This window comes from Electrona antarctica (assembly GCF_951216825.1).
Source record: "Electrona antarctica genome assembly, chromosome: 21".
Taxonomy (NCBI): domain Eukaryota; kingdom Metazoa; phylum Chordata; class Actinopteri; order Myctophiformes; family Myctophidae; genus Electrona; species Electrona antarctica.
In genome coordinates, this window is record NC_136802.1 from 27,189,883 (window position 1) to 27,215,057 (window position 25,175).

The 25,175-nt window shown below is 42.8% G+C and overlaps 1 protein-coding gene across 2 annotated transcripts in view; it reads left to right on the forward strand.

Annotated features, from left to right (window-relative positions):
- The window catches only part of LOC306914210 (protein phosphatase 3 catalytic subunit alpha), a 102,128-nt gene that overhangs the window by 35,016 nt on the left and 41,937 nt on the right, over positions 1-25,175 (forward strand). For both annotated transcript variants that reach the window (XM_079491192.1, XM_079491193.1), the window contains exon 2: positions 9,160-9,360. In XM_079491192.1, coding sequence (XP_079347318.1) covers positions 9,160-9,360 — 201 coding nt within the window. The remainder of the gene's footprint in view (positions 1-9,159; positions 9,361-25,175) is intronic.

A 25,175-nucleotide genomic window follows, 5' to 3' on the forward strand; every position in this document is an offset into this window, starting at 1 on the left:
TCGGGTACTGCCAACCAATGGTGCACCCACCCACGCTTTGTGTCTCGACTCTGACCACATAACACACTGTCAGCAATCTCTGGGCAGGGGTCAGTTCCAAATTGGATTGAAAGATGCTGTACATTGCAGGATTTAGGATTTCAACACCGATATTTAAGCCTTATCTTGGGATGACACCACCTTTTGCAGTGAGTGTACTTTTCCCCCCGCTTTCTGTTTTTCAAAGGCATTCTGTCATTCTAATAATGCACATTTATTGGCCAACATCCCAACTCGGTATACCGACGAGGGTTGAAATTATTTAGTATTTATTTTGTGTTGGTGGTGGTTGAGGCAGATCTTATCTTATCACATTGTTGTTTTGCCTGTCTGGGGCACTCTAGGTTCAAGTGCAAGTGCTGGTGTGATAAGGGATTATTGGAGTAAACCATTGCGGCAATAAGGCAAGCCCATGAACTGGAGTGGAAGGGAAAGGTCAGGATTGTTGTCAAAGATGATGGTTTTTTTCCTGACACAGCCAAGCGAAAGAAAATAGTTTGCTGTGGGCTTGCTTTGGAGAAGTTGATGAAGGGACTCCTCACTATTGGTGGTTGATTCATTGTGGGCGGCTGTGGCTCAGGAGGTAGAACAGGTCGTCCAATGATCCATGGGTCGGCGTTTCGAATCCCGACTCCTCCTGTCCACATGTCGAAGTGTCCTTGGGCAATGAAGACACTGAACCCTACATTGCCTCCAATGAGTCGGTCGGTGTGAGCTTGCCACCATTGGTGTGTGAATGTGGGAAGTGAGGATGCTGGCATCGACTGTTCGCCGCTTCACCTCCCAATGTATGAATGAATGAACCATTGTAAAGCACTTTGAGCACTTGGAAAAGCGCTATAAGAATGCAATTCATTATTGTAAATTCATGGAGCTTGTACACTACAGTATCCCTTATTTTTGATGGATGCTACTTTAGTTTATACTATGCAGTTATATGTTGGTTACTTGTTCACATATGTTTAGATTTGTTTTTGCTTGACCACAAATGCTAAGAATGTTATTTCTTTGCATGTAGGCCCAGCCTGTCTGATTTCTGATCTAGAGGGGCAGGTGCCGGCCGAAAACTTCGGCCGCTAGCATAGCGGCTCACCGATCTGAGCACCCACCCCCACCTCCCTTTCCCCTCCCCGGTAGAAAACACACTGACATCACCACATTTGGAGAGACGCCCCTGTGCCCCGTTATTGGTTAGCGTTGGCGAAATACATTTTCCAATGGTTTTCCCCGAGCTTTTCTTTTTGAACTGAATGCGAACGAAAATAAAAGCCGGGGCTAATTTGCATGTAGTTTACAGATGCTACTTTAGATTCAATGGTTACCTGGTACATGGGACAGGTACATGGGTATCAATGAGGTGTAGTGTATCTTGTAGACCAGGAGAGCACTATCGGCTATGCTATGCTAGCGGCTATGGCCCAACTCTCAACTGTCAGCAGCCTCCAGTGCTGGTCATATTTTCTGCAGTATGTCTCTGGCATTGCTCGTGTACCGTACTATGTAGGATGGCATTCTTCAACATCTGCTTTCAAAATAGAGGTATTGATGTCACATACTGTAGGACTCTGTTGTCAACCTGCCTAAGTAAAAGTCTAAATCCTGACAGTTTTCTGAAATACCTATGTTTCTATATCTGTGGTGCTCAATATTTCATGGCAAGGTAGGCATAGTAGTTTGAAGCGCTAAAATTATTTTTGGTTGCACTCTACTTACGTGACCACTTATCCTGCTGTTTGTATACTAGGGTTCATGACATTTACCTGATCTCGCACTTGTAAGCCACTCTGGATAAGAGTGCCTGGTAAATGCCTCAATCGTAACTGAAGCTTACAACCAGCGTTGCCCGCGTTGTTGTGTAAGCCACTCTCTGCAAGAGCACTAGTACCCAGGAAGCCTAAATTGGAAATATGACGGTGAAGCAGTGTTTTTGCTACTGCCTTTCAGGATTCATGCATATAAAAAAGCTTTGACTCTAGTCTATATACGTAACGACCTCCCCTCAGACCTGGCTGCTTTGACTCTGTATACGTAACGACCTCCCCTCAGACCTGGCTGCACTGTTAGCCTTGATTGCTCATTTTCTGATTCCACCTATTGCACACATGCAGCTCTCTCTGCGGCGGTTTAAAAGGCAAGGAAGAGAAATGAACAGACATCTAATGCTACCGGACCGGGGCTAAGCCCTCGGTGTGCACTACAAACTGTGTGTGTGTGTGTGTGTGTGTGTGTGTGTGTGTGTGTGTGTGTGTGTGTGTGTGTGTGTGTGTGTGTGTGTGTGTGTGTGTGTGTGTGTGTGTGTGTGTGTGTGTGTGTGTGTGTGTGTGTGTGTGTGTGTGTGTGTGTGTGTGTGTGTGTGTGTGTGTGTGTGTGTGTGTGTGTGTGTGTGCACGCGTGGTTATGTGCTCAGTGAGCCTGGCAAACTCAGCGCTATAGTCTAGCCCGTCTCACTTTCTCCCAATTAAGATGATCCGTCCAGTACGTATGACTATGCAAACCCCTCTCCTTTGGAGACTGTGAGGAGAAACCGTGTTAAGCACTCAAAGTAGACCAACCCGAACAATTCAAGCTGTCCGTTTCTCCCACGGCTCGGTCTGTTCCAGATGCGAGATGCTGCACTTTGGTAACGCTCGTCTCCGAAGAATCAAAGCCAAGCGGCTTTTTTGTGTTCTTTGCATAATGATGCTTTCCACTCTAGACTGCATGACCGCCAACCAAATTCATTATCAATTCATCATCATCATAAATAAATACTGAAACCAAATATAATCGTTTAGGAAAGTGTATCCATGTACTATGTGAACATGTTTTAATAATAATCTGGCGACCCTCCAAGGGGTCGCGACCCCCGGGTTGAGAACCCCTGCAGTAGACTACTCTATTACACTCTAGTCTTATCACATCCATTCGACACCCTCCAGATTCAGTGCTGTGTTTATACCAGTATGTGTTAGGAAAAAATAAACCAATTCCTGCCTCTTTCTCTGTACCTATTTCTCCCCTTTTCCTTAATGATTTCCCTCACTCTTGTCTCTCTCTCTCTCTCTCTCTCTCCTTCTAATCTGTACTCACTCACTCCTGCCCTTCCCTTTCTCTCTCTCGCACTGGAATCAAGCATGCAGCCCAATTTCCTAGTTATACAACAGAGAGAATTGGTGAATTAATGAAGGCGAAGGCGAGGGGCTAATGGAGGCCGGCGTTGAGATGTACTGGGATGCCAGCCTCCGGTCCTAATGCATACTGTGTGTGTGTGTGTGTGTGTGTGTGTGTGTGTGTGTGTGTGTGTGTGTGTGTGTGTGTGTGTGTGTGTGTGTGTGTGTGTGTGTGTGTGTGTGTGTGTGTGTGTGTGTGTGTGTGTGTGTGTGTGTGTGTGTGTGTGTGTGTGTGTGTGTGTGTGTGTGTGTGTGTGTGTGTGTGTGGGGATTAATGTCTCGCTTAATGTTGTCTCGCAACTTTGCCATTGTATGTAATCCCTTTTACATCTGAACAAGTTTTTCCAACATTTATGTGTGTCAGAAGCCGCCCGTCATTCCAGCCTCGAGCTCCTCCGCAAACACGAGTGAACTTGGAGGGTTGTAGGCGCTGACATAACAATGTGCCATGTAATGCTCTGGCACGGTGCAGGGTGTTGCTCTTACAAATGGGAGAGAACTATTAGAAATTCCACTGGGGAAAGTCCTCAGTGTTTCCATTGTCATGACCCTAGGAAACGTGCGAAGGGGGGGGGGGGGGGGGGGGGTGGTTGTTGGGATCGTGTGTTGGGAGGTTTTACCAGCAAAGCCAAGAACTACAGCTTTTGCATTGCATGGAACATTTCTGGAGCTGACAAGATCTTTTATTTTTTTCACCATTTTGACCATTCAAGTGGGCTATTATGTCACTTCAGTGTGAGTGGAGGTGGTTGGATAATTTTTTTGAAAGCCTATCATGGTGACAAAAAAGTTTTTGAACCCTTACTGTTTTGTTCTGTCACAGCTGTGATTGGAGGTAAATACCTATATGTTCCCAATCCAGTCTTGGAAAGATGTAGCGTCATAACTTCCAAATACAAAAACGCAAAGTGTTGACAGCATGTCCTCTATAAAGATGCACGTTCGGTTATTCACGCTGCTATACTTCCATCACACTGACCATTTTTATGATGCTATTTTGACATTCCACATTCCTGTAATCCCTCTATAAATTGTATCGGTTTCGACTTTAAAGATGTTATTAAAATGTGAGACTGTTTTGCCGTGTCTCACAAGAACCTACATCTAAGTTTGTCAAAGTCAGGCTCATGATACCTGGTGATCACCATACGATCACTAGGGCGAGTAATGAATGATTTATATAAAAAAATATATCTATAGATCTATGAGTTATCAACGCTTCAAGATGTGACGCGTTGTGAGCTTGTAGATCGGCTATTGTTATTTTTATAAGCCACCAAAGTACAACAAAGTATAATGCAGGGTCAAGTGGTTAATCGGATTAATCAATTTAGTCTTATCTAAAAACTTTGATTAACCTACATGTTTCTAAATATCTCTTCCGATATCATTTCCCAGCCTTGGCTACCATCACCATATACTCGCACTACAGTATGTCATAGCTCCTCAAGTCGCCTCAAAGCCACCGGGCCGCCAAGCCTGTCACTTAAGGCCTGGGGCTAGAGTTGCACAGCAGGTGCTTGGGAAAGGCCAGACAAGGGGTGTTACGGTAATTCTATATTGGTTGGGGATTTCTGAATGCCTCGGATGCATGACTGTCTGGTGACACTGATATTGTTCAAAGATCAATCAAGGCAAAAGGTCAATCAGATTGTCGATTATTTTTGGTTTTGAGGTTTGAAGGGTTTTGACTGCCTCAAGGGCTCCCTCCGCATTTTGCCAGAGGATGATTGTCACAATGTTAAAACGGTCATCCGATCTCTTATAGAGTCCCATAATGGCCGCGATCTTCAACGGAGTATATCTCAGAATTAATCCTCAGATTTGGTGACAAAGTATGCTCTTTTGGAAGCCAATAAATGGCTAGCGCTTCGCTCTGGTTAGCATATTATCGTCTTGCATGCTAGTTTGGGACCCGATTGACCGAACAAACATACTTCCGGTTTGAGATGGACGGTCACAGGTCCCGCGATTTGTCGTTTTCGCATGGCAAGGGCTACTGAGGTGCCCGAAAACATGCCGGCAGGAAATGTGTTTTATTAATAAATCCTGGCGGGTATAGTGGGTTACAGTTATGAAGTAGTGAGTAGTACACAATAATGGTAAGTGTTTGTAACAAGTTATATAAACAAGCATTCTGAGTGGTGAAGTTGTGAATAGCACATATCGGTTATTATAATTGTTTTCTTTATAAATGTCAACCATCTGTCTCCTCTCCTCTCTGCACTAGCAATAGACCAGATTGCTGATTATAGCTGTTTTTCCACTGACTTTGTACTGTACCCCAGATGCAACATAAACTAGGACTGGCTCTGAGGACACCTTGATGCACCTTCTGGTCTGTTGCATTGCATTGGTACTGCCATGGTGGGTGGTGGTTGTGGGAGAAGTTAGGCCTTGACAGTTAAAAAAAAAACAACAACCTGAAACTGAATCTAGAACCAAAAACAGACTTAATCTTGTTCATGTTGGTTAAACCCATTCTGGGCGGGAACCCCTTTTTGGTGTTTTTAAGCATGATGTTATACTGTAGCTATTGAAAAATAGCAGCTCATAGGCTAGCGTGCCGCGCTACGAGCTTGTACTGTAGGTTTGCTATTTTTAAAAAGATTGTGAAAAAGTGGCGCAAATCTTTGAATTCTTTCCGAGCGACCGTTTTTAACTCAAATCTTGGCTTCTGTGGGGGGGAAGGGGGGGGGGGGGGGTCCCTGGAACAACATATTTTCAGATGGGGGTCGGCAGCCAATCACATATAATTTTGCGGCTCCTTGACAGTTTGAGAACCACTGACATAGAAACATAGGTTTTTTTCAGTGTTTTTTAGAAGACATTTGTAGCATCAGTGTCTGGTCTAAATGGGTTTTAATCAAATAATCAAGAAGATTATATACAGCACATACAAAATAGCAGAAAATGTGTATTCCAATCGGGATAAACATTTTTTTGTTAAGACCACACAACAAAACACCAGGAGTGACATTGCAGTTAATTGGCACACACCTGTTTGAAAGATTTCACCCTCGTCGTTAGGACAGCGCCGTTGCACACTTGCGCAGACGTCATTAGCATGGCGTGACACACAGAATATAAAGTGAGGATCTGATTACTGTTGATGTCGCCTCTGGGAAATCAATGGGTCCTAATCGTGAAATCCCCCCCCCCCCCTCGTTTTGTCAGCTGATATTTTATAATACCCGCATTGCCCAGTGGCAGAGCACATTAGTCCATTCTGGTCGGGAACCCCTTTTGGTGTTTTAAAGCATTATGTTATACTTTAGCTATTGAAAAATAGCAGATCTACAAGCTCATAGCGCGGCATTGTAGGTCTGCTATTTGTTTTTAATTGTGAAAATGTGGGGCAAATCTTTTGAATGTATATTCTTTCAGCGCGAACGTTTTCAACTCAAATCTTTGCTCCTGGGGGGGTGGGGGGGTCCCTGGAACAACATATTTTCAGATGGGGGTCGGCGGCCAAATACAGATAATTCTGGGGGTCCTTCATATGACATAGAAACATAGGGTTTTTCAGAATACTGTTAGGATTTAGAAGGCATTTGTAGAATCGTCCTCAGGTCTAAATGGGTTAGTTATGCCAGTATGCAATGTGCCTAATTGTGGGGATGGTAATTAAGAATGTGCTTTTCTTTTTTTAATATATTCTGAGAAACTGCTGAATTGAAAAGTCTGTGGGGGGAATGGTGACTCATTCATAAAGGTCTCCTTAGTTTATGTTAGAACTTAATTTGAGTTTTGGTTTGTGAAGAGAACTTGACTGTATACTCTAGTTTACGTTGTAGTCCTTGGGGTAGCAGTTTGGAATGGATGCTTTTATCTGTTGTTTTTTGGGGTAGGGTTCATTAAAAAAACAGCTAGAAACTGAATCTAGAACCAAAAACAGACTTAATCTTGCTCATGTTGGTTAAACCCATTCTGGGCGGGAACCCCTTTTTGGTGTTTTAAGCATTATGTTATACTGTAGCTATTGATAAATGAATGAATATTGAATGGGTTCAGTAAAAAAGTTCTCCCTGCAGCTTTGTTTGGAGACGGGGAAATGTTTTTTTAGTAAGTAATGCAATGTGTCAACGGGTCATATCGGTATCGGTGAATATGCCAGTCTAACCATAGATCCGACACAGGGGTAAGGGGTTGACACTATGGCAGGTAAATAAAATGTTGGGACATGTGGAGTTGCCCAAACTGCAAGTGCACATTTGAGTGAGGAGTCTGCTATAAACACAACACGAGATATATATAGCTAGATAGCTATAAACATGAACATGAGATCACGACACTAGTATCGGTATTCAGTATCGGCTAACACAGAAATGTAGGTATCGGGATCGGATCGGAAGCGAAAAAAGTGTATCAGGACATCCCTAGTTACAGATGGAAAATCCACAAGTGTGCCCTGAGTCTTCTGAACAGATTGGTTGCAATACATCCAGTATTACTGGGACATGAATTAATTGAATTGGAGTGACACACCGTTCTATTCAAGTCGTCCAATTATGGAAAATTGAGAGTAATGCAATTTGTTGTGGAAATATGCCACGCTAATTTACTGTATGCTTCCAACTGCTTTTGTGATGGAAATGTGTAATCAGACTATTAGATAATTCTGAGTGACATATGAGAAAACAAATGCCACACAACAGTGTCGTCTTTATCTCCATCATTGACTATGCTTAACATTGGACGGATGCATTCGAGATCGGAAAGTATCGATAAGCTTTACAGCTCATGAACCCATTTTGGGGGGTGGGAACCCCTTTTGGTGTTTTAAACATTATGTTATAATTTAGCTATTGAAAAATAGCAGATCTACAAGCTCATAGCGCGCCACCGAGTGGCGCGCTACGAGCTTGTAGGTCTGCTATTTTTGAAAAATCGTGAAAATATTTATTTCAGAAAACTGGAAAGGCCAGGTCAGGCCTAAATGGGTTAATTTAGCAAGACACTAGTGTGTAAGGTTTATCACAGGTGGTCGTGGCTTGTTGTGGGACGGCAGAATCAGCCAGTCCGACACATTATCCCCAACTCGCTGTTCTCCTGAGTGTTGTCTGGAGTGCTTTGGCACCTCAAGCAAGTATGGGGTCTGTTGTTAACATTCAAAATGAACTGACAGGTCATAGCAGCAAATCAAATAGATGTGGAGGCTCCCAGCGGGCGGCCTCTAAGCAGGGGAGGGGAGCACCGCCGAGTTGAGTGCATCCCGTGGAGTGCATTATGCAAATCAAACAGCTTGACCACAATTTCCTCGTTGATGTGCAATGAACTGTGGCATCTTGTTCAAACATCACCATTATTTCAAGTCTATCAGGATTAACAGATGCTTGATGAGCTCGTCGCTGTACAAAATCAGTAAACCGGTGCTTTTCAAAGTATCAAAATCGGCATAAAAAAACAGTTTAAACCATACGTACTGCATATAAATTGGCTATTTGAATATAGCAGATCTACAAGCTTGTAGGTCAGCTATATTTGAATACATGTACTGTAATCGTTTTTAACACCACAAATCCTGCCCATGGGGGCAAGACAAAGTATTTTCAGGGGGGAAGGGGGTCCGTACTAGCCTGGCTAATAAGCCAGACTCAAATCACACTGTCGTGTGGTATTTGAGTCTGGAGATGCTGTGTATGGATCTTGTTTCCCGGGGGGCGGGTTCAAACATTTTCTCTTTGACGCAATTGGTTAGAGATACTGTCAGTCAAAGGTCTCAAGCATTGAACGTCACTGTACCAAAGCCCGCCCATATTGCATACCGTGTCCCGATTGGCCACACCAGTTCTCTGGTGTAGGAAATGGCCGTACAATTGAGCCTCTCCAGACCATAATTGTTGCCAACGGCTGATTCGGTCTGGCTTATTAGCCAGGCTAGGTCCGTACCACTAACTTTGGGGGTCCTTGCTATGAAAACGTTTGGAGGAGTAAACTGCAACTTGTGTGTGTGCGCTTCTTTCTACAGCGGTCCCCTTCCCACCCAACCACCGGCTCACAGCCAAGGAGGTGTTCGACAGCGAGGGGAAGCCCAAGGTGGACGTGCTGAAGGCCCACCTAACCAAGGAGGGTCGGGTGGACGAAGTGGTCGCCCTGAGGCTCATCGCCGAGGGCGCCACCATCTTACGAGCAGAGAAGAACCTTTTGGACATCGAGGCACCTGTGACAGGTATAGGCCTCCCATGTCACAATCCTACAGTAATAATTGCCTAGGTGGGTGGGTGGAACTTACAAGCGTAACATGCAGGCCAGTGTTGATTTTGTCGACTAAAACTAAGACGAAATAATGTTCGTCGACTACCTTTTTCCACTGACGAAAACTAAATGGAAACTAAATAAAATCGAAGCTATGATGACTGAAACTAAGACTAAATATACTGACAATTTCATCAACAGATAAAAACTAGACTAAAATGTTAGGAAGTTAACTAGTGGACAAGAGATCCAGTATAAGTCATTTTACGATTAGTTGCATGCTGAAAATAGCCGATCTACAAGCTCACAATGGCGTCGCGCTCCGACGCGCAGTGGGCTTGTAGGTCGGCTATTGTCAGCAAGTGAAAAAAACGACAGCATCGAGGCCAGACAAAATACATTTTGTTCGACTAAATCAACTGTAGATTTAGTTGACTAAAACATTCCAGGTGACTAAAATGTGACTAAAACTAGATGAAAACTATTCAAGAGACTATGACTATAACTAAAATCTAAATTTGCTGCCAAACACTGGTCAGGGCTCTGCCATCAGAATAGTCACCAGTTGGCGGGGCCTCGGGGGGGCCACAGGTACCCCATTGCTCCAATCTGCACCAAACATGGCACAAACTCTATCCAAGGTTCTATTCTGCCATGAAAATAGTCGCACCCAAGAAACAAATTTGCACACACATGGGGCACAACTGCAGTGTTTAACACTTCACATGGCCATAACTTGGTGACTATTGCTCTGAGCTGCGCAATATAGGACTGGAGTAGCTGCGTAGCAGCCTGAAAAATCGCCTAATCGCAATTATAAGGGTTTATTTGCCCTTGTTAATGCAAAATAATTGCAATTATCCCAAATAATTGAGATTAGGCGATATTTGTTTCAATAGAACAAATAATAGATGAGCTTTGTCTTCTTATATTCAGTGTGGTGGGTCAGACACATTTGTGACCAAATTTGACTGAGGGACTGCCATTGGATTTTTTTGAATTTTTGTTTTTTTCATGTCCTATGCAAGCAGGGAATCATAGCTTCAAATTGACATTGGTTGTTTGACCCACCAGTTTTGGAGTATGGCTTATAGAGTTGAGAAAACAGGCTTGAAAGGTTTGCTTCTGTGGTCTCTAACATTACACCTAGCTACATGTTTACATGTTTAAGCATTTATTTCATATTTACATGTCAATTTCAGCTCTGACACTTATTTCAGACATGCTCTAGTATGTGAAGAGTGCCTCATTTTGGGGATTTTTTTCCCTCATCTGGTGAAAAGCTGGAATTTGCACGATGGCAGTCAAATCTGGTCACATTTGTGATGAAGTTAAGACTGGAAAAACGATTAGATCTTTCTGTGACGTTTGCCCTTGACCATGACCTCGTTACCTTCAAATTTAATCAGCTAATCTAGGGCAGTGGTTCTCAAACGTTTTAATTCCAAGGACCCCCAGCTTGGTATTCATTAGCCCATAACTCTTAAGTGTTCTACTGCATTTTTATTTTATATCTAGATGTAATACAATTAAGCTAGCTGTCTCCGTTCGACAAAGATACAGCAATCTCAAGCTCTGGTGCGTGCCTCTCCCCCCTTATTTTGCAATCAGCACTGACTAGCAGGTGCAACACACGGATATTGACAATAAGACCTTTATGTACACTACTTAAAAACTCACTTAGTGTTTGTTGTTTGTTTATACATTACTCTCATAAGAGAACATTTGTTATATTGCCAGATAAGCGAGACAGCACCCTTGTATTAATTGCGGAGAAGGTACAATACCTTCCCGGGAAGGTGATGTTTGTTTTAGATGTGATATTACAACTCAACAGGTGACTCGGTGCACCTTGAGGCTTTGCGTGGGTCTTGTGGCTGTGCCATCATGGCAGTATATTTTAACAAGCATAGAGGGTCAAAGCCAGTTTATCAACTCAAATAGGTTTTTATTGAGAACAGTTTATAAATTGTTGTAGATAAAACATTGTGATATGAATTATATTGTTCTTTTATAGAAAACAAAATGAAAGGACAAAAAAGAGAAAGAAAACCCTCAACCCTCCCACCCATACTGCTCAGTGACACCGCATACTATAGAATAAAATAGTAATTTGAAAAATGGAAAACATCTGAAAGAAAATGTCATACAGTCAACCACATCAGTGGTATCCTGTTTATGAATTGTTTCTACTCAAGTAATGGACAAGGGGCAGCCAAACCTTATCAAATTGTTTCTCCCTGTTTCTCAGGAAATACCTTATTCTCTCAAGATGAAGTGTACTAGTCATTTCATTTAGCCAGTGCTTAAATGCAGGAGCAGGAGTTGTTTCTGTGCTCTCTCGTCAACCTAGGCATGGAGTCTGACAAACCCAGAATAATTAGTACAGGATCGGTGTCAATATGAATACTCAAAATATCAGAGAGTGTCCAGTTTATCAAAACTTAACAAGCTCTCTTGACATTGACTCGCCACGGTGCCTTTTTAGGTGACATTAAAGCGCCCTTCTGCGGAACAAGGGTCAATTACAGTTCCTTCCTAGCAGCTTGCCGACCCTGAATGTTAATCTTAAACAACCAAAAAGAAAAGCATTCAAGCCTCCTTCAGGGATATCAACATTCACAGTCAATGGCGTCTGAAAACCAAAAAAAGAGACACATTTAGGTTGAGCATATTTTCGAAAAGCCAAAGAGGACCCTCAATCACTACCCATTTAGGCCTGACGTCGACATTTTAAAAATGTCTTCTAAATCCTGACAGTTTTCTGAAATACCTCATGTTTCTGTATCAGTGGTGCTCAATATTTCATGTCAAGGACCCCAACAATGATATGTAATCCACCGACCCCCATCTGAAAATGGGGGCAAAGATTTGAGTTAAAAACCGAGTGGCGTGCTACAAGTAGCTTGTAGATCTGCTATTTTTCAATAGCTGAAGTAACATAAAGCTATAAACACAAAGGGGTTCCCGCGGCCCAGAATGGGTTAATGTAAATCCAATTTCACAAATGGCAAGAACAGTCGATCTACAAGCTAAAGCAAAGTTACTATATTTACCCAGGGTAACTGGACTAAGCATCAGATACTTGTTTACAGCCAGGCCCTGCTCATAGAACATTTCATGGTAGTGGTTCAATGCCTTGCTCAAGGGCACTTCAGCGGTGGTGATTTTAACGTGCCGGTCCGGGGATACGAACTGGCGACCTTCCGGTATCAAGACCGCTCCGCAAACCGTTCGGCCACCGCTGCCACTAAACGTGTGTCGTCAGCTTGTACTGTTAGAAAGCCTTTTTTCGATCAGCACACCTGGTGACTGAACCTTTCAACAGAACAGACAACCTTTTGCCAACCCCACCTAGTGCAATTTGACAGCCGATTCCCTGTCTCCCTTTGCAAGTAAAGTGGGAACAGTAGGAGGTGGATTGATGCATATGCATGGAGCTAAAAAGCATCTATTGTTGCCTATCCAACTGGTCAAGTGCCTGGTAAGTCCCATCAGACTTTGTGATGAGGCTGCCTTTGAAGTCTTCACAATCGGAGGCAGCAAAGAGTCTCTCGATGGAACTATGGTAACCAATCGTCTCCTAATGGAGAGCATTCTCAAATAATGGATCTATTTTCCGCTGGCTTTCATCCTGACTTGAGTGAGTGAGTGCATGAGAAGGAGCCTATTGTATCAGTAGAGCTGTACCAATACATAATTTTTTTTCCCGATGCTGATTCCGAACCAATTTGTACCGCTCTTCAACGCCTCATTTATCAACGTGATTTACACCAAATCATGGGCGTTATGGACGAGATCGCCACAATTTCCGTCATTTTTTATTTTTCCCAACGTGACTTTGACGTACCTCACGCCAAATCTGGTTGGAAGCTGTCGTTGTCTTTTTGTCGTAGACAAGTGGAGCAGCATTGTCTGACCAGCTGACAGGTCTGACAGATCTAAACATAATGTATTCACTCCAGAAATGTACTATAAAAACTATAAAACTAATAAAATAATAGTTCAGATTAATATATCGCTTTTCTAAGTACCCAAAGTCGCTTTACATAAAAGTTCTAGTCTAAAATCGATAAAAAAAGGTTAAGCCTGTCTTGAGAGACATCTTAACTCAACCTCAGCTGGGAAAAGCTATCCTAAAGAGGTGGGTGTTTGAGTGTGGTTTTGAAGGAAGGAAGAGGCTCTTTAGCATGGCTGTGGAGTGCGTTCCAGAGGGAGGGGGCAGCAGCAACAGAAGAGAAAAAGTCCTATCACGCCAAGTGTTGGTACTTGGTCTTGCGGGGACCTCCAGGCGGTTTGCTTCACTGGACCTGAGGGGACGGGAGGGGACGTAATGGTGGAGCAGGTCAGAGACGGTGCCAGATTATTGAGTGACTCGTAAGGTGGTGAGGCACTTGAGGCAGGGTTTTTGTAGTGGTGCTCTTTGTTTGACAGTCAGGAAGCCCATGTACAGTAGGTCATGAAGGACGGGTGTACTGAGGTCTCTGGAGCCGGTACTGGTGAGCAGGGACGTGCAGAGAGCGTTGGAGGGGCAGGGGCTGAAATCCCGTAAGAGGGGGCACTTTTGGACAAAAATAGCTGATCTACAAGCTCACAACACACCGCGCTGCGACGCGTTGAGAGCTTGTATATCAGCTATTTTCGGGGCGCAACACAGCACTCTTTATCTAGTGGGAGATGCAGTGTACAACATTGGATTTCTAAACAAATTTGTTCAACGCAAAATACTGTGTTCAAGTTCAGGAGACTTTAAAAAAAAAGCTATTCTCCTGAATGCTGCATGGAAAGAAGTGGCATTTGCATTTCTGTCACCATGTAGTAAATGCTGCATTCGTGGTCTGGAAAGGGCAGTTGTTTTACAGACGGGTAAAAGGGAAGGGGCTGAAGCCACCCTTTTGTCTGTGTGTGCACGTTCCTTGCTGGTGAGCAGGTGGGCAGCTCAATTCTGAACGCATTGGAGTTTATTCAGGACTTTGGAGGCGGTGCCATTGAGGATACAGAGTTACAGGTAACTGTTGCAGCCCTAGTAGATATAGGTGGCACTGAGCACGAAAGCAGCATTTCGCACCGTGAAGCAGTGTTGATTTCGTCGACTAAATGGTAAACGGTGCATTTATATAGAGCGTCGCAGTCCCGCCCCCTTTCATGACGACGAGAGACCCGGAAAATAGTTTTTCCTCAGACTTTTCAAAAAGTATTTATTTAAAGACGTTTACGCAAAGCCAACTCGAGTTGTGACAAATCAATGTTTATTCATCATCAGACCATTTCGTTTTTGTATTACTAAACCCCAAAATAGGAACTTAACCCATTTTGGGCGGGAACCCCTTTTGGTGTTGGCATTATGTTATGCTTTAGCTATTGAAAAATAGCAGATCTACAAGCTCGTAGAAAAATCGAAGAACGACTGACATTTTCAAACGGACATTTTTAGAATCTGATCTCAGGTCAAAATGGGTTCACTTTAACTGTGTGGTATAAATGTACTGTGGACCACATCCGATGTGTCCAATAGTGGCACCATCACTCAAGAGAATCTGATGTATTGTCAGATGTCCAGCTCTACATTACATCACATACCGTCGTCTCTGGTCCCATACGTGGAAGAGGCAGGCTTGTGCGGGTGTTTTCCAAGCCCCACTTCATTGATGATTTGAAGCATTCAACCCCAGTGGGTAGGTGGTTCAGGAGGGTCCATTGCCTTCAACTGTGATGGCATCCCCTGGGTACCGGATGTACTGATGGATGTGTGTGGGTCCGGCCGTCTCCCACTCCTGCTTCCAAGATCTTGTCAGCCATGCATTGATAGACAGGTCCTCAGGGATAGAACAGAGCATCTCCTGTCGTTGTGGTAGCATGCAGGATGTGCCAGTCATGTTTCTGGGCTTTCATTTCCCAGGGCGAGGGTAGCAGCCTCCCATCGATGGCTGGTGTCATCCCATGAGGACTGGCAGGTTGAACACAGGGTGGCCTTCAGGCAACCAGCTATGATGTGGAGGGAGCTGTTGATGGCAACGTCAACCTTTTTGACTGGCTGCAGATAAGATCCAGGGCTTGCATGGATATTTGTAAATCCAGTGTCTTGGCGGCGACTCGCCGTGCAGGTCATGCAGTGAGACCCTTGATAACACCTTGGTCTTAACTTCTTCGAAGTGTTGCTTGAAGGACAGTGTCCAGTCTAGATGTACAGTGAGGTGGGGCTTTCTCAAATTTCAGGCACTTGTTGGCAACAAACATGTTTGATTTTGCCAATGCTGAGCTACAGATGCAACCTCCGGAGTGTAGGAAATTTTATCAACAAATAAAAACTAGACTAAAATGTTAGGAAGGGTCTATGGACAAGAGATAAGCAAAAGACACAAGTCATTTTACACTGAGCTTGTAGACCTGCTATTTTCAGCAAGTGTAAAATCACCCATTACAACAGCATCAAGGCCCACCAAAATACATTTTAGTTGACTAAATCATCTGTAGGTTTAGTCGACAGAAATCTTATGATATTTAGTCCACTAAAACTAGACTAACACTAAAACATTCCAGGTGACTAAAATGTGACTAAAACTAAATGGAAACTATTCAAAAGACTGACTAAAACTAAAATAAAAATGTGCTGTCAAAATCAACACTGCCGTGAAGACGCCATGGTATAAGTAGTAAGCCTTGCCGAGCCATGAGGCCCATATTGTACACAAGTGTACAGTACACCCTGTACGTAGGAAGAAGTCGTTTGGCTGGTCTGATTAACTGGTTTGTAGAATACAGTATATGTACAGGTACTATTTGTCTTGTACTGTACTAGATTTTCACTATTTTTGTGAATATCAATACGTTTTTGAAATTTGTACCTTTTTTCACCTATATCCCCAAAATAGGGATTGATTATTAACCCATTTAGACCTGAGGACGATTCTACAAATGCCTTCTAAATCCTGACAGTTTTCTGAAAAACCCTATGTTTCTATGTCAGTGGTCCTCAAACTATTTCATGTCAAGGACCAACCCCCATCTCAAAATATGTTGTTCCAGGGACCCCCCCCCCCCCCCCCCCAGAAGCAAATATTTGAGTTAAAAAATGTTCGCTCTGAAAGGATATATATTCCAAATTTGCACCACATTTTCATGATTTTTCAAAAATAGCAGACATACAAGCTCGTAGCTGAGCTTGTAGATCTGCTATTTTTCAACAGCTAAAGCATAACATAATGCTTAAAACACCAAAAGGGGTTCCCGCCCAAAATGGGCTCATCGATTGTTTCATGAAATTATCTTTTTTTTTTTTTTAATTAAATTTTTATCCCACGATTTTGCAACCCAGTTTTTTCACCCAGTGCCAATTATCTAATGTAATCCTGGGCGCTACACTTCCTCTGCCAACCTGGGGGGGGGGCAGCGGACTGACTATGCATGAGGAGTCCAAGCTGCTTATTTTCACCTGACGGGGGAATTTCCCTGGCCGGACGTAGCGCGTGGAGGGAACACGTTATTCCGACCAGTTGATAACGTGAAATTAAATAGATGAAATTATCGATAATCAATGAAATCGATTAGTTTGATGACTTGTTTCGCCCCTACAGTAGTACACTAGGTGGTATACTTAACCAGTGTACGACCGTGTGCGTTTGTGTACGTTATGAGGCTGCAGTGTGAGTCACTGATCCCACCCACACAACGCCTCTGTATCATCCTCTCGCCCACTCAGCAGTTCTGTTCAACAAGAATCTTCACCAGCCCACACACCCCCGCCCCGCGCACACGCCATATTTGCCTATCTGTTGTATGCAAACCTCACCCCCAGTCTCTCCGTCTCGCTCTCTCCGATTCACTCCTCACCATCTCTCTCTCTCTCTCCCCCCCCCCCTCCTTCCTTCTCCCCTTGATCACACCCGCCCTGCAATCAGTATGTAATACACAGTCAGCACATTTCGGGGGCCTAAATATTTATCACGGGACGCAGGAGAGCAGAACAACGCGCCCAGCGATATCACAACACCGCGGAGCACCCTCCCCTGTACTGTACACAGACAACACAGTCACTTCCTGGTTGAGCCAGATGGCAGGTGGGGGTTTCAGGGAGGGGGGTGGGGTGGTGGGTGGGTGGGTGACGGGGTGGTGTTACAGGAGGAGCAAGGCTGAGGCCAGGGAGTGCAAGCTGCTCCCATGGCTCTCGCACAACTTGGCTGTGGGCAGAGCAAAAAAACAAACAACAAAAAAACACGCTATTACGAGACGTGTTGTTTCTTTTGCTGCTGCCAATGTTGTTGTCACTGTTTTGGGTTAGATTAGCAGGGAAACCTAAACCAAAACAAGTCTGAGAGCCTGCAAGGTGAAAAAGACACTGATATTATATTGGGCTTCAACAGAACCCTGCTGTTTCTTAGACGGTATTGTACAGTGTACACTGTGCAACCACAGAGAGAAGGGCTTTGGAAGAAGGCACTCTTGTTCGTTCGTGATTGAATATTGTTCCGGCTGCCTTCGTTGCATGATAAGGTCATCATGTCCTTTTTTTAGTTCCTGATCCTGTTTTGCTCTTTAACTGGACATTGTGTACGGTTTGTTGTAGTGTTTTATGCTGCCTCTTCAGTGGCCAGGACACTCTTGGAAAAGAGATTTGAATCTCATTGAATACTTTCAACCTGGTTAAATAAAGGACATGATGATGTCGTATATGGAATTATTATCCCTGCTAGTGGTGCTAAGGATGGCTATGGCTGTTGGTAGATCCTTCAGTCTGTCTTAACATTTGCTTCTGGGGGGTCTCTGGAACAATATATTTTCAGATGGGGGTCGGTGGCCAATTACATATAATCTTGGGGGTCCTTGACATGAAAATGTTTGAGAATGACTGACATAGAAACAGGTTTTTCAGAAAACTGTCGGGATTCAAAAGGCATTTGTAGAATCGTCCTCATAGTGTTAATGCTCACCTGAGGATGAGCCCTGCCGGTTGTGGTTGGATATGTAGGCCCGATCAAATCTGGGAACATCTTTTCTTTGAGTGGTGTTCCATGCCGTCCCTCCAATAGAGTTCCAGATACTTGTACAGTACACTCACTGTGTATGCCAAAGCACGTTGAGTCTTTTTTTATTGGCCTAAAATATTGTCTATGTATACATTCATGAATTCACTTGCTGACTGGCTGTCAGTATTGAGCAATTTTTTTATAGGGGTTTCTTGTGACCCTACCATTAACATCCTATGGCAGGCAAAAATGTAAAAAATGTCAAACTTTCCTTTTTCTTTAATGTGACATGTCAAACTAGGGGGATTTCATGATTCTGAATCCATTCCAAGCATTAGTTTTGCACAAAATACACTCCTTGGCCTAAAACAGCTATAGCCACTTCCCAAATGTGCACCAAAATGTGCTGACCTCATCACATTTGTGCTGACATCATCACATTTCTCATGACGTCTGTGTTTTTAGCCCAAGGAGTGTTTTTTGTGCAAAACTAATTCTTGGAATGGATTCAGAATCATAAAGTTGTCATCATGCTACTTAACTGGAAAGTTTGACAATTTTGCCTGCCATTGGATGTTATTGTTAATGGTAGGGTCACAAGAAACCCCTATAAAAAAGCTCAATACTGACAGCCGGTCAGCAAATGGATTCATGAATGTATAATAGACAATATTTTAGGCCAATAAAAAAGACACCAAATTTCCCCCTTTTAAACAAAATAAGCCTGTCGGCTGCTGGACTATGATATAAATTTGATTAATTGCCCAGGCCTACACATGCTATTTTCCATCCTCCCAGATGACCAGATATAGGGCTTAGCGCTGACGGTGACTGTGGACAGTCATGCCTCAGACATCTCAACAGACTTGCAATCTCTGCAGCTTTTAGCAACACAAAAAAAACGTTTTTTTCTTCATACTTCTCGAGTGGTGTCAGGTTTTTGAGTCAGGTTCATCGTCTGCTCCCCCCCTCCCCCAGACTTCTCTCAGCTCAGAGGAGCCTGTCGATTTGGAGTGGCCTGTGTGCAGGCTCTGACTGAAGCCCAGTTGTGTAATGGTCGGCGCCCCCTCACTCTCCCTGCAGCTCAGGGAGATCACTCCAGCAGCAACAGAACACATTGAATCTCACTCCATATAATGTACTCCCACCTGCTCTCCTTGTGTGGGCTTTTTGTTTCTGTGCGTGCGTGCGTGCGTGCGTGCGTGCGTGCGTGTGTCTGTCAGGTCGTGATGCGGAGCGAGAGAGACGAGAGACAAAAGCAGACGGAATGAGTGGTGCATGCGCGCGTACTGTAGCCCTAGTATTTTGTGTTTTGGTTTGCACAAACATGAGCCACGTGAATCAGGCATACATTTACTTTGAGGTGTCATTTAATCATTTCCCCTAAATAATAGCATGCTTTAGAAAATATATAAAATAAAATAAAAACTAACAGATTAACTTGTGTTTAACTCTATGAATTGGTTTGGTGGACAGTAACTAAGTGCAATTTTAGTGTGACGATTGATAACCTCCAGTAGTGAAAATATCAGATCTACAAGCTCACAACCTTGTGGATCTGATATGTTCAATATTTTTGAAAGTTACTGATTTGTTTTGCCTATAATGACACGCAAATTATTTTATTATTAATATCATCGTTTAGTCCGATTAACTTTTTGCAACAGCCTTTTTGCAACGTCCCCCTTGTGATTGAACGGGAGACATTGCAGAGTCCTCACTGTTGTTTCCATCACCGAGGGTTGTCTGCTCCAGAGATGTAGATCAGTCCTCACTGTTGTTTCCATCACCAAGGGTTGTCTGCTCCACAGATGTAGATCGGGGTGTTACGATATAGTAACTGCATCAAAAAATCTATTTTAATTTCATGAATCAAAGCATTTCAAAATGGAAACTCAGCATATTATCGTATCGTTTGACTTTGTATCGTATCGTTTTTTAAATGCAAATCTGTATCGAATCGTTTTGCAATGCAAATAATCGACTGTCAATACTAAGCACTTGTGTGCTGTATTTAGCAATTTTAAGAAGATGAATATATAATTACTTTTTCATTCCATATCGCTAAACATGGTTTATCGATTCAAATATAATGTCCATGTACGTATTGGCCAGAGAAACACTGTTTACTTTATATCCGTAATCATAAATGTTTCCCTGTTAACACCCCGAACCCCGAATTCATTAAAATGTACCGTTACACCCCTAAATCCATCCATCCTCCCCACACAACCAGTTGTTTGTACAAGGTTGATTTCGGTGGCGCTAGGCTGGTTGCACCCTTTTGCTTCTCCTCGGTCCCAGAAGCCTTGGCAGAGCTGAACTGTTGGAACTTTCAAAGAATGTGGAGTTTATCTCAAACACTGGCTGCTTTTTTGTCTTTCTTTGACAGCCCGATTACTGTAGATGTCACTTGAATCTGGTCCACACATTTCAGAGGCTAACAGTAAACAATGTATTTTCGCCATAATTGGTCTACTCATTAGTTGTCTTTGACACAATAGAGTGCTGTGTGTGTACACTGCATTCATGGAAGTGCTGTGGATGTTTTCAGGACAATTAGAGTTGCACAATGTCAAGACTTTAATACCAACAGCATTCCTTCATTTTCCTCCAACCAACAATGGAAGAGTTGTGTATTGTATTCGGCTTCACTCCAGGATATCCTTAATGTCAGGTTAGAATTTCTTCTTCAGTGACATGAGTTGACATCGTTGAACTGCAGAGTAATGTTTTCCATGCCATTAACCCATTTTGGCATGCCGTCATAATTAAAAAAATAAGTCTTCTGAAAGAATATATATTCAAAGATCTGTGCCGCATTTTCACGATTTTTCAAAAATAGCAGACCTACGAACTTGTAGATCTGCTATTTTTCAATAGCTAAAGTATAACATAATGCTTAGTTAAAACACCAAAAGTGGTTCCCGCCCAGAATGGGACGAGAGAGATTTCCCCTGCCTTGTGCAACAATGACGGGATGAAGCGAGCGAGATGAATCATCACGATGACTTAATTATTGTCTTTGGCACAGAATATATTTTATAGCGACTATTAAATGGTGCATCAAGGTCGTAGTTTTGTTTTACATTAGAGATGCGCTTATACAGCACCTTCCTGCCAAGTTGGCCAGCGCTTGACAAGAGATCCTAATGAGCAGATATCAGAACAATGATCCCACTGGATTCCGTTCAAGAGCTTTAAAACTCACTTAAAACTAATTTACTGTAAATTTGTTTATTTACACATCAATGGCCATGTTACTCCTGTGTAAATAAACCAATTCACTGTAAATGTATGTGCCAGTTCAGAACTGTGAGAACTACTACACCATCTGTTTACCCAAGGGCCATTCAACAAAATGTTTAAAAATAGTAGATCTACAAGCTTGCGTCGTGGCACGAAGTGATGCGCTGTGAGCTTGTACGTCTGCTAATTTTTACATTCATGTTTTTAAACCTGGGCATTTCCCAGAGTATTATTTGTCAGTGTTTTTGTTTTCTACCTTGCTTGCTTGGTTAAGTTTGGTAATGTGACATAAGGCTGAAAAAACGGCTGAGATACACTTTTTGTTCACAGCACACACCTGACAGAAGACCATTGATATTAAATATTGATTGGTCATAGTTAAATAGAATCGTTTAAATCCGAAGCAAAATTATGTAGTTGGCCCTTGGGTGTTTTGATATTTTCTAGTATTGCCCCCTTTGAAAAAAGTTTGGACACCCCTGCCCTATAGGGGTAAAGACCCCCTTCTCTACACCGACCACATCTCTTCGCCGAAAAATAAATACAAGTTATCAACGAACGAGCCGTGGTGCACTTGTGAAATCAACGTGTCGGGATGCCTAGAATAGGGAGGCTAGGGTTCATGTGGCTTAACCCATTCTGACCTGAGATCAGATTCTAAAAATGTCTTCTACATCCTGACAGTTTTCTGAAAAAGCTATGTTTCCATGTCAGTCGTTATTCGATTTTTCAAAAATAGCAGACCTACAAGCTCATAGCGCGCCACCGAGTGGCGCGCTACGAGCTTGTAGATCTGCTATTTTTCAATAGCTAAAGCATAACATAATGCTAACACCAAAAGGGGTTCCCGCCCAAAATGGCTTAATTAGCTCTGTCTCTCTGGAAGACTTGCTTACAGGCTTCAATTCTAACTCGCACAGCTATAGATTGAGCTCATGAAGCGACATCAACCGAACGTGAGTAACGTTAGCTGTCGCAATCCCTCACATTAGATGTCACTCTAGTCACCCTTTTAACTACCTAGCTGGATAATTGCCTGAAGAGTCGCATTAATTGCTCCATCTCCAAAGCTACGGTTGCCTGCAACGGGCAGCATCACTAATGGCAGTGTACGTGTTTTTTCACGACGGTCACATGAGGTCAGAAATGAAGACGAAGCAATTAACCAGCACCGTGTTCCTAGCAGCTTGCTAGTAATTGGACCTAATAAGAACATGTCATGTGGAAATGACATGGTATATTCCTTTAATGAGGGTATGCATTATATAATTATGTATTTGTATTTATTTGTTCAAACTAACTCGACTCTCCAGAGTGGCATGCCAAATATCAAGATAACAAAACACAGCCCGAGTATCAAACTGGATACTCTTGACAAAACATGAACTTTGAGCCCTAAACATGAACCAGATCTTAATTTGGAATAACTAATGATTTAAAACGATAGCATTAAGAATTCAGGCCGGGAAAGCATCTGTGTCTTTTTAGATTTTAATTTATCTATTAAAGAACCTTGAACCTTGACATGGCACATTGATTGGCTATTCAGAAATAGCAGATATACAAGCTCATAGCCCGTCACTTTGTGCTGTGATATGAGCTTGTAGATCTCCTATTTTAATACAAATAATTTGTGCTTTGAATTTACCCTATTGTTCTGAATATAAGACTTTTTTTCCAATGGCATGAAACAAAAATCAGATTTAGAAAATTGGGAAACGGCCCAATTTGTTTACATCGTGGACACATCGGGGGTCAACAAAATAAGGTAAAACCACTGGCGCTGGTGGAAGAATTAATCAATTAATTAATGAATACCTGTCAATCAATGTGTTGTGGGATATTGACAGTCACTGTCTTGACACACATTGCAACAAGCGCTCTAAGCAGCCAACCCACCTGGCCTCCTGTCCCAATGCAATCGCTAAGCAGGACACCTTATATCTCTATTATTTCAGCTTTTTACTTTATTTATTTATTTATTTTTCTCTACTCTGCTTCCTTATATATTGCTGATCTAGAAGCTCACAGTGCGTTGCCATGCGGGCACGTTGTGAGCTGTATTTGCAGTTTGAATTTGTTCTTCAGTTAACGCGATCTTTCCGTGAATTTGTTATATATAAATATTTAACCCATTCTGGACGTCGGCAACCCCTTTTGGTTAAGCATTGTTATACTTTAGCTGTTGAAAAATAACAGATCTTCAAGCTCATCTACGAGCTTGTAGATCTGCTATTTTTGAAAAATCGTGAAAATGTGGCGCAAATCTTTGAATATATTCTTTCAGAGCGAACATTTGAACTCAGATCTTTGCTTCTGGGGGGATCCCTGGAACCACATATGTTCAGATGGGGGTCGGCGGCCAAATACAGATAATTCCGGGGGTCCTTGACATGAAAAGGTTGAGAACCACTGACATAGAAACATGGGTTTTTCAGAAAACTGTTTTAGAATTTAGAAGACTTTTTTTTAAATCGGCCTCGGGTCTAAATGGGTTAACCAAATCAAAAGAGTTAACAAGCGCTTGTGACTAAATAATAACATTGGAATGGACACATTGGAACTCTCTTCTCCTGCTGGCCTCTCAGGGGAGCAATAGGTCACACTAGGGCCATTGGAAAGCAATCGTCCCCTTTGAGTATTCACTGGCTCTTGATTTCCACGGAGGTGGGCTCTTCTTCTACAAAACAAATCCCCAGACACTACTTCCTTAAATGCTTGATGTTGAGACCTGACTGACACCGATTCTACAAATGCCTTCTAAATCAGTAGTGCTCAAACTATTACGTAATTTGGAAACATTTTTCAAACACTTTCAAGGTTTTTCAAAAAAATGTAATTTCAAGATTTTCAAAAATGTAAAATTTTTGTTTTTGGAGATGTACATGCGCGCAGCGTGACGCGATGTGAGCTTGTACATCTGCTATTTTTGAATAGCCAGCGCTAAAATCTAAAATGACTTTGCCGGTTTGTGTGTGCGTGCGTGCGTGCGTGCGTGCGTGCGTGCGTGCGTGCGTGCGTGCATGCGTGCGCGCACGGCATATTTGCACATTTTGCAGTAGTATAGCCATAATTTAGTTGAACATACCATAATTAACACCAGTAAGACTCCCTGAGGGCGTTAAGCGACAGGTCTGGGATTGCCCATATATATATTTTTTCTTTTTTCGATTGATGTTTTCGGGCCGGGTAGAGCGTAAAATGTGTGCTAATTAGTAAGGCCAGGCGGGGCCTCGGGCTAGCCCAGTTAGGGCCTAGGTAGGGCCGGGCCTTCATTTTCGGGCCTGTTGAGAACTCTTCGTTATCGTCCACAATTCCATGCTATATTAACGTGGTACCATAGGAGAGATGACAGGAAAGCGTTGATCAAAATAACAATTAATTTACAGTCTCTAGGCTAATTGTGTAGACTTCTTGTAAATTAAGCAATGCGGATGTTTAACAATAATTTAACTCATTTTACGCTCTCAAGAGTTTAAAGATCAAAATAGGGTCCATTTGGTTACCAACTGTCTCATCATTTAGCTGGGGACCACCTGGAACCCCCCTCAAGGACCACTGGTGGTCCCCGGACCAC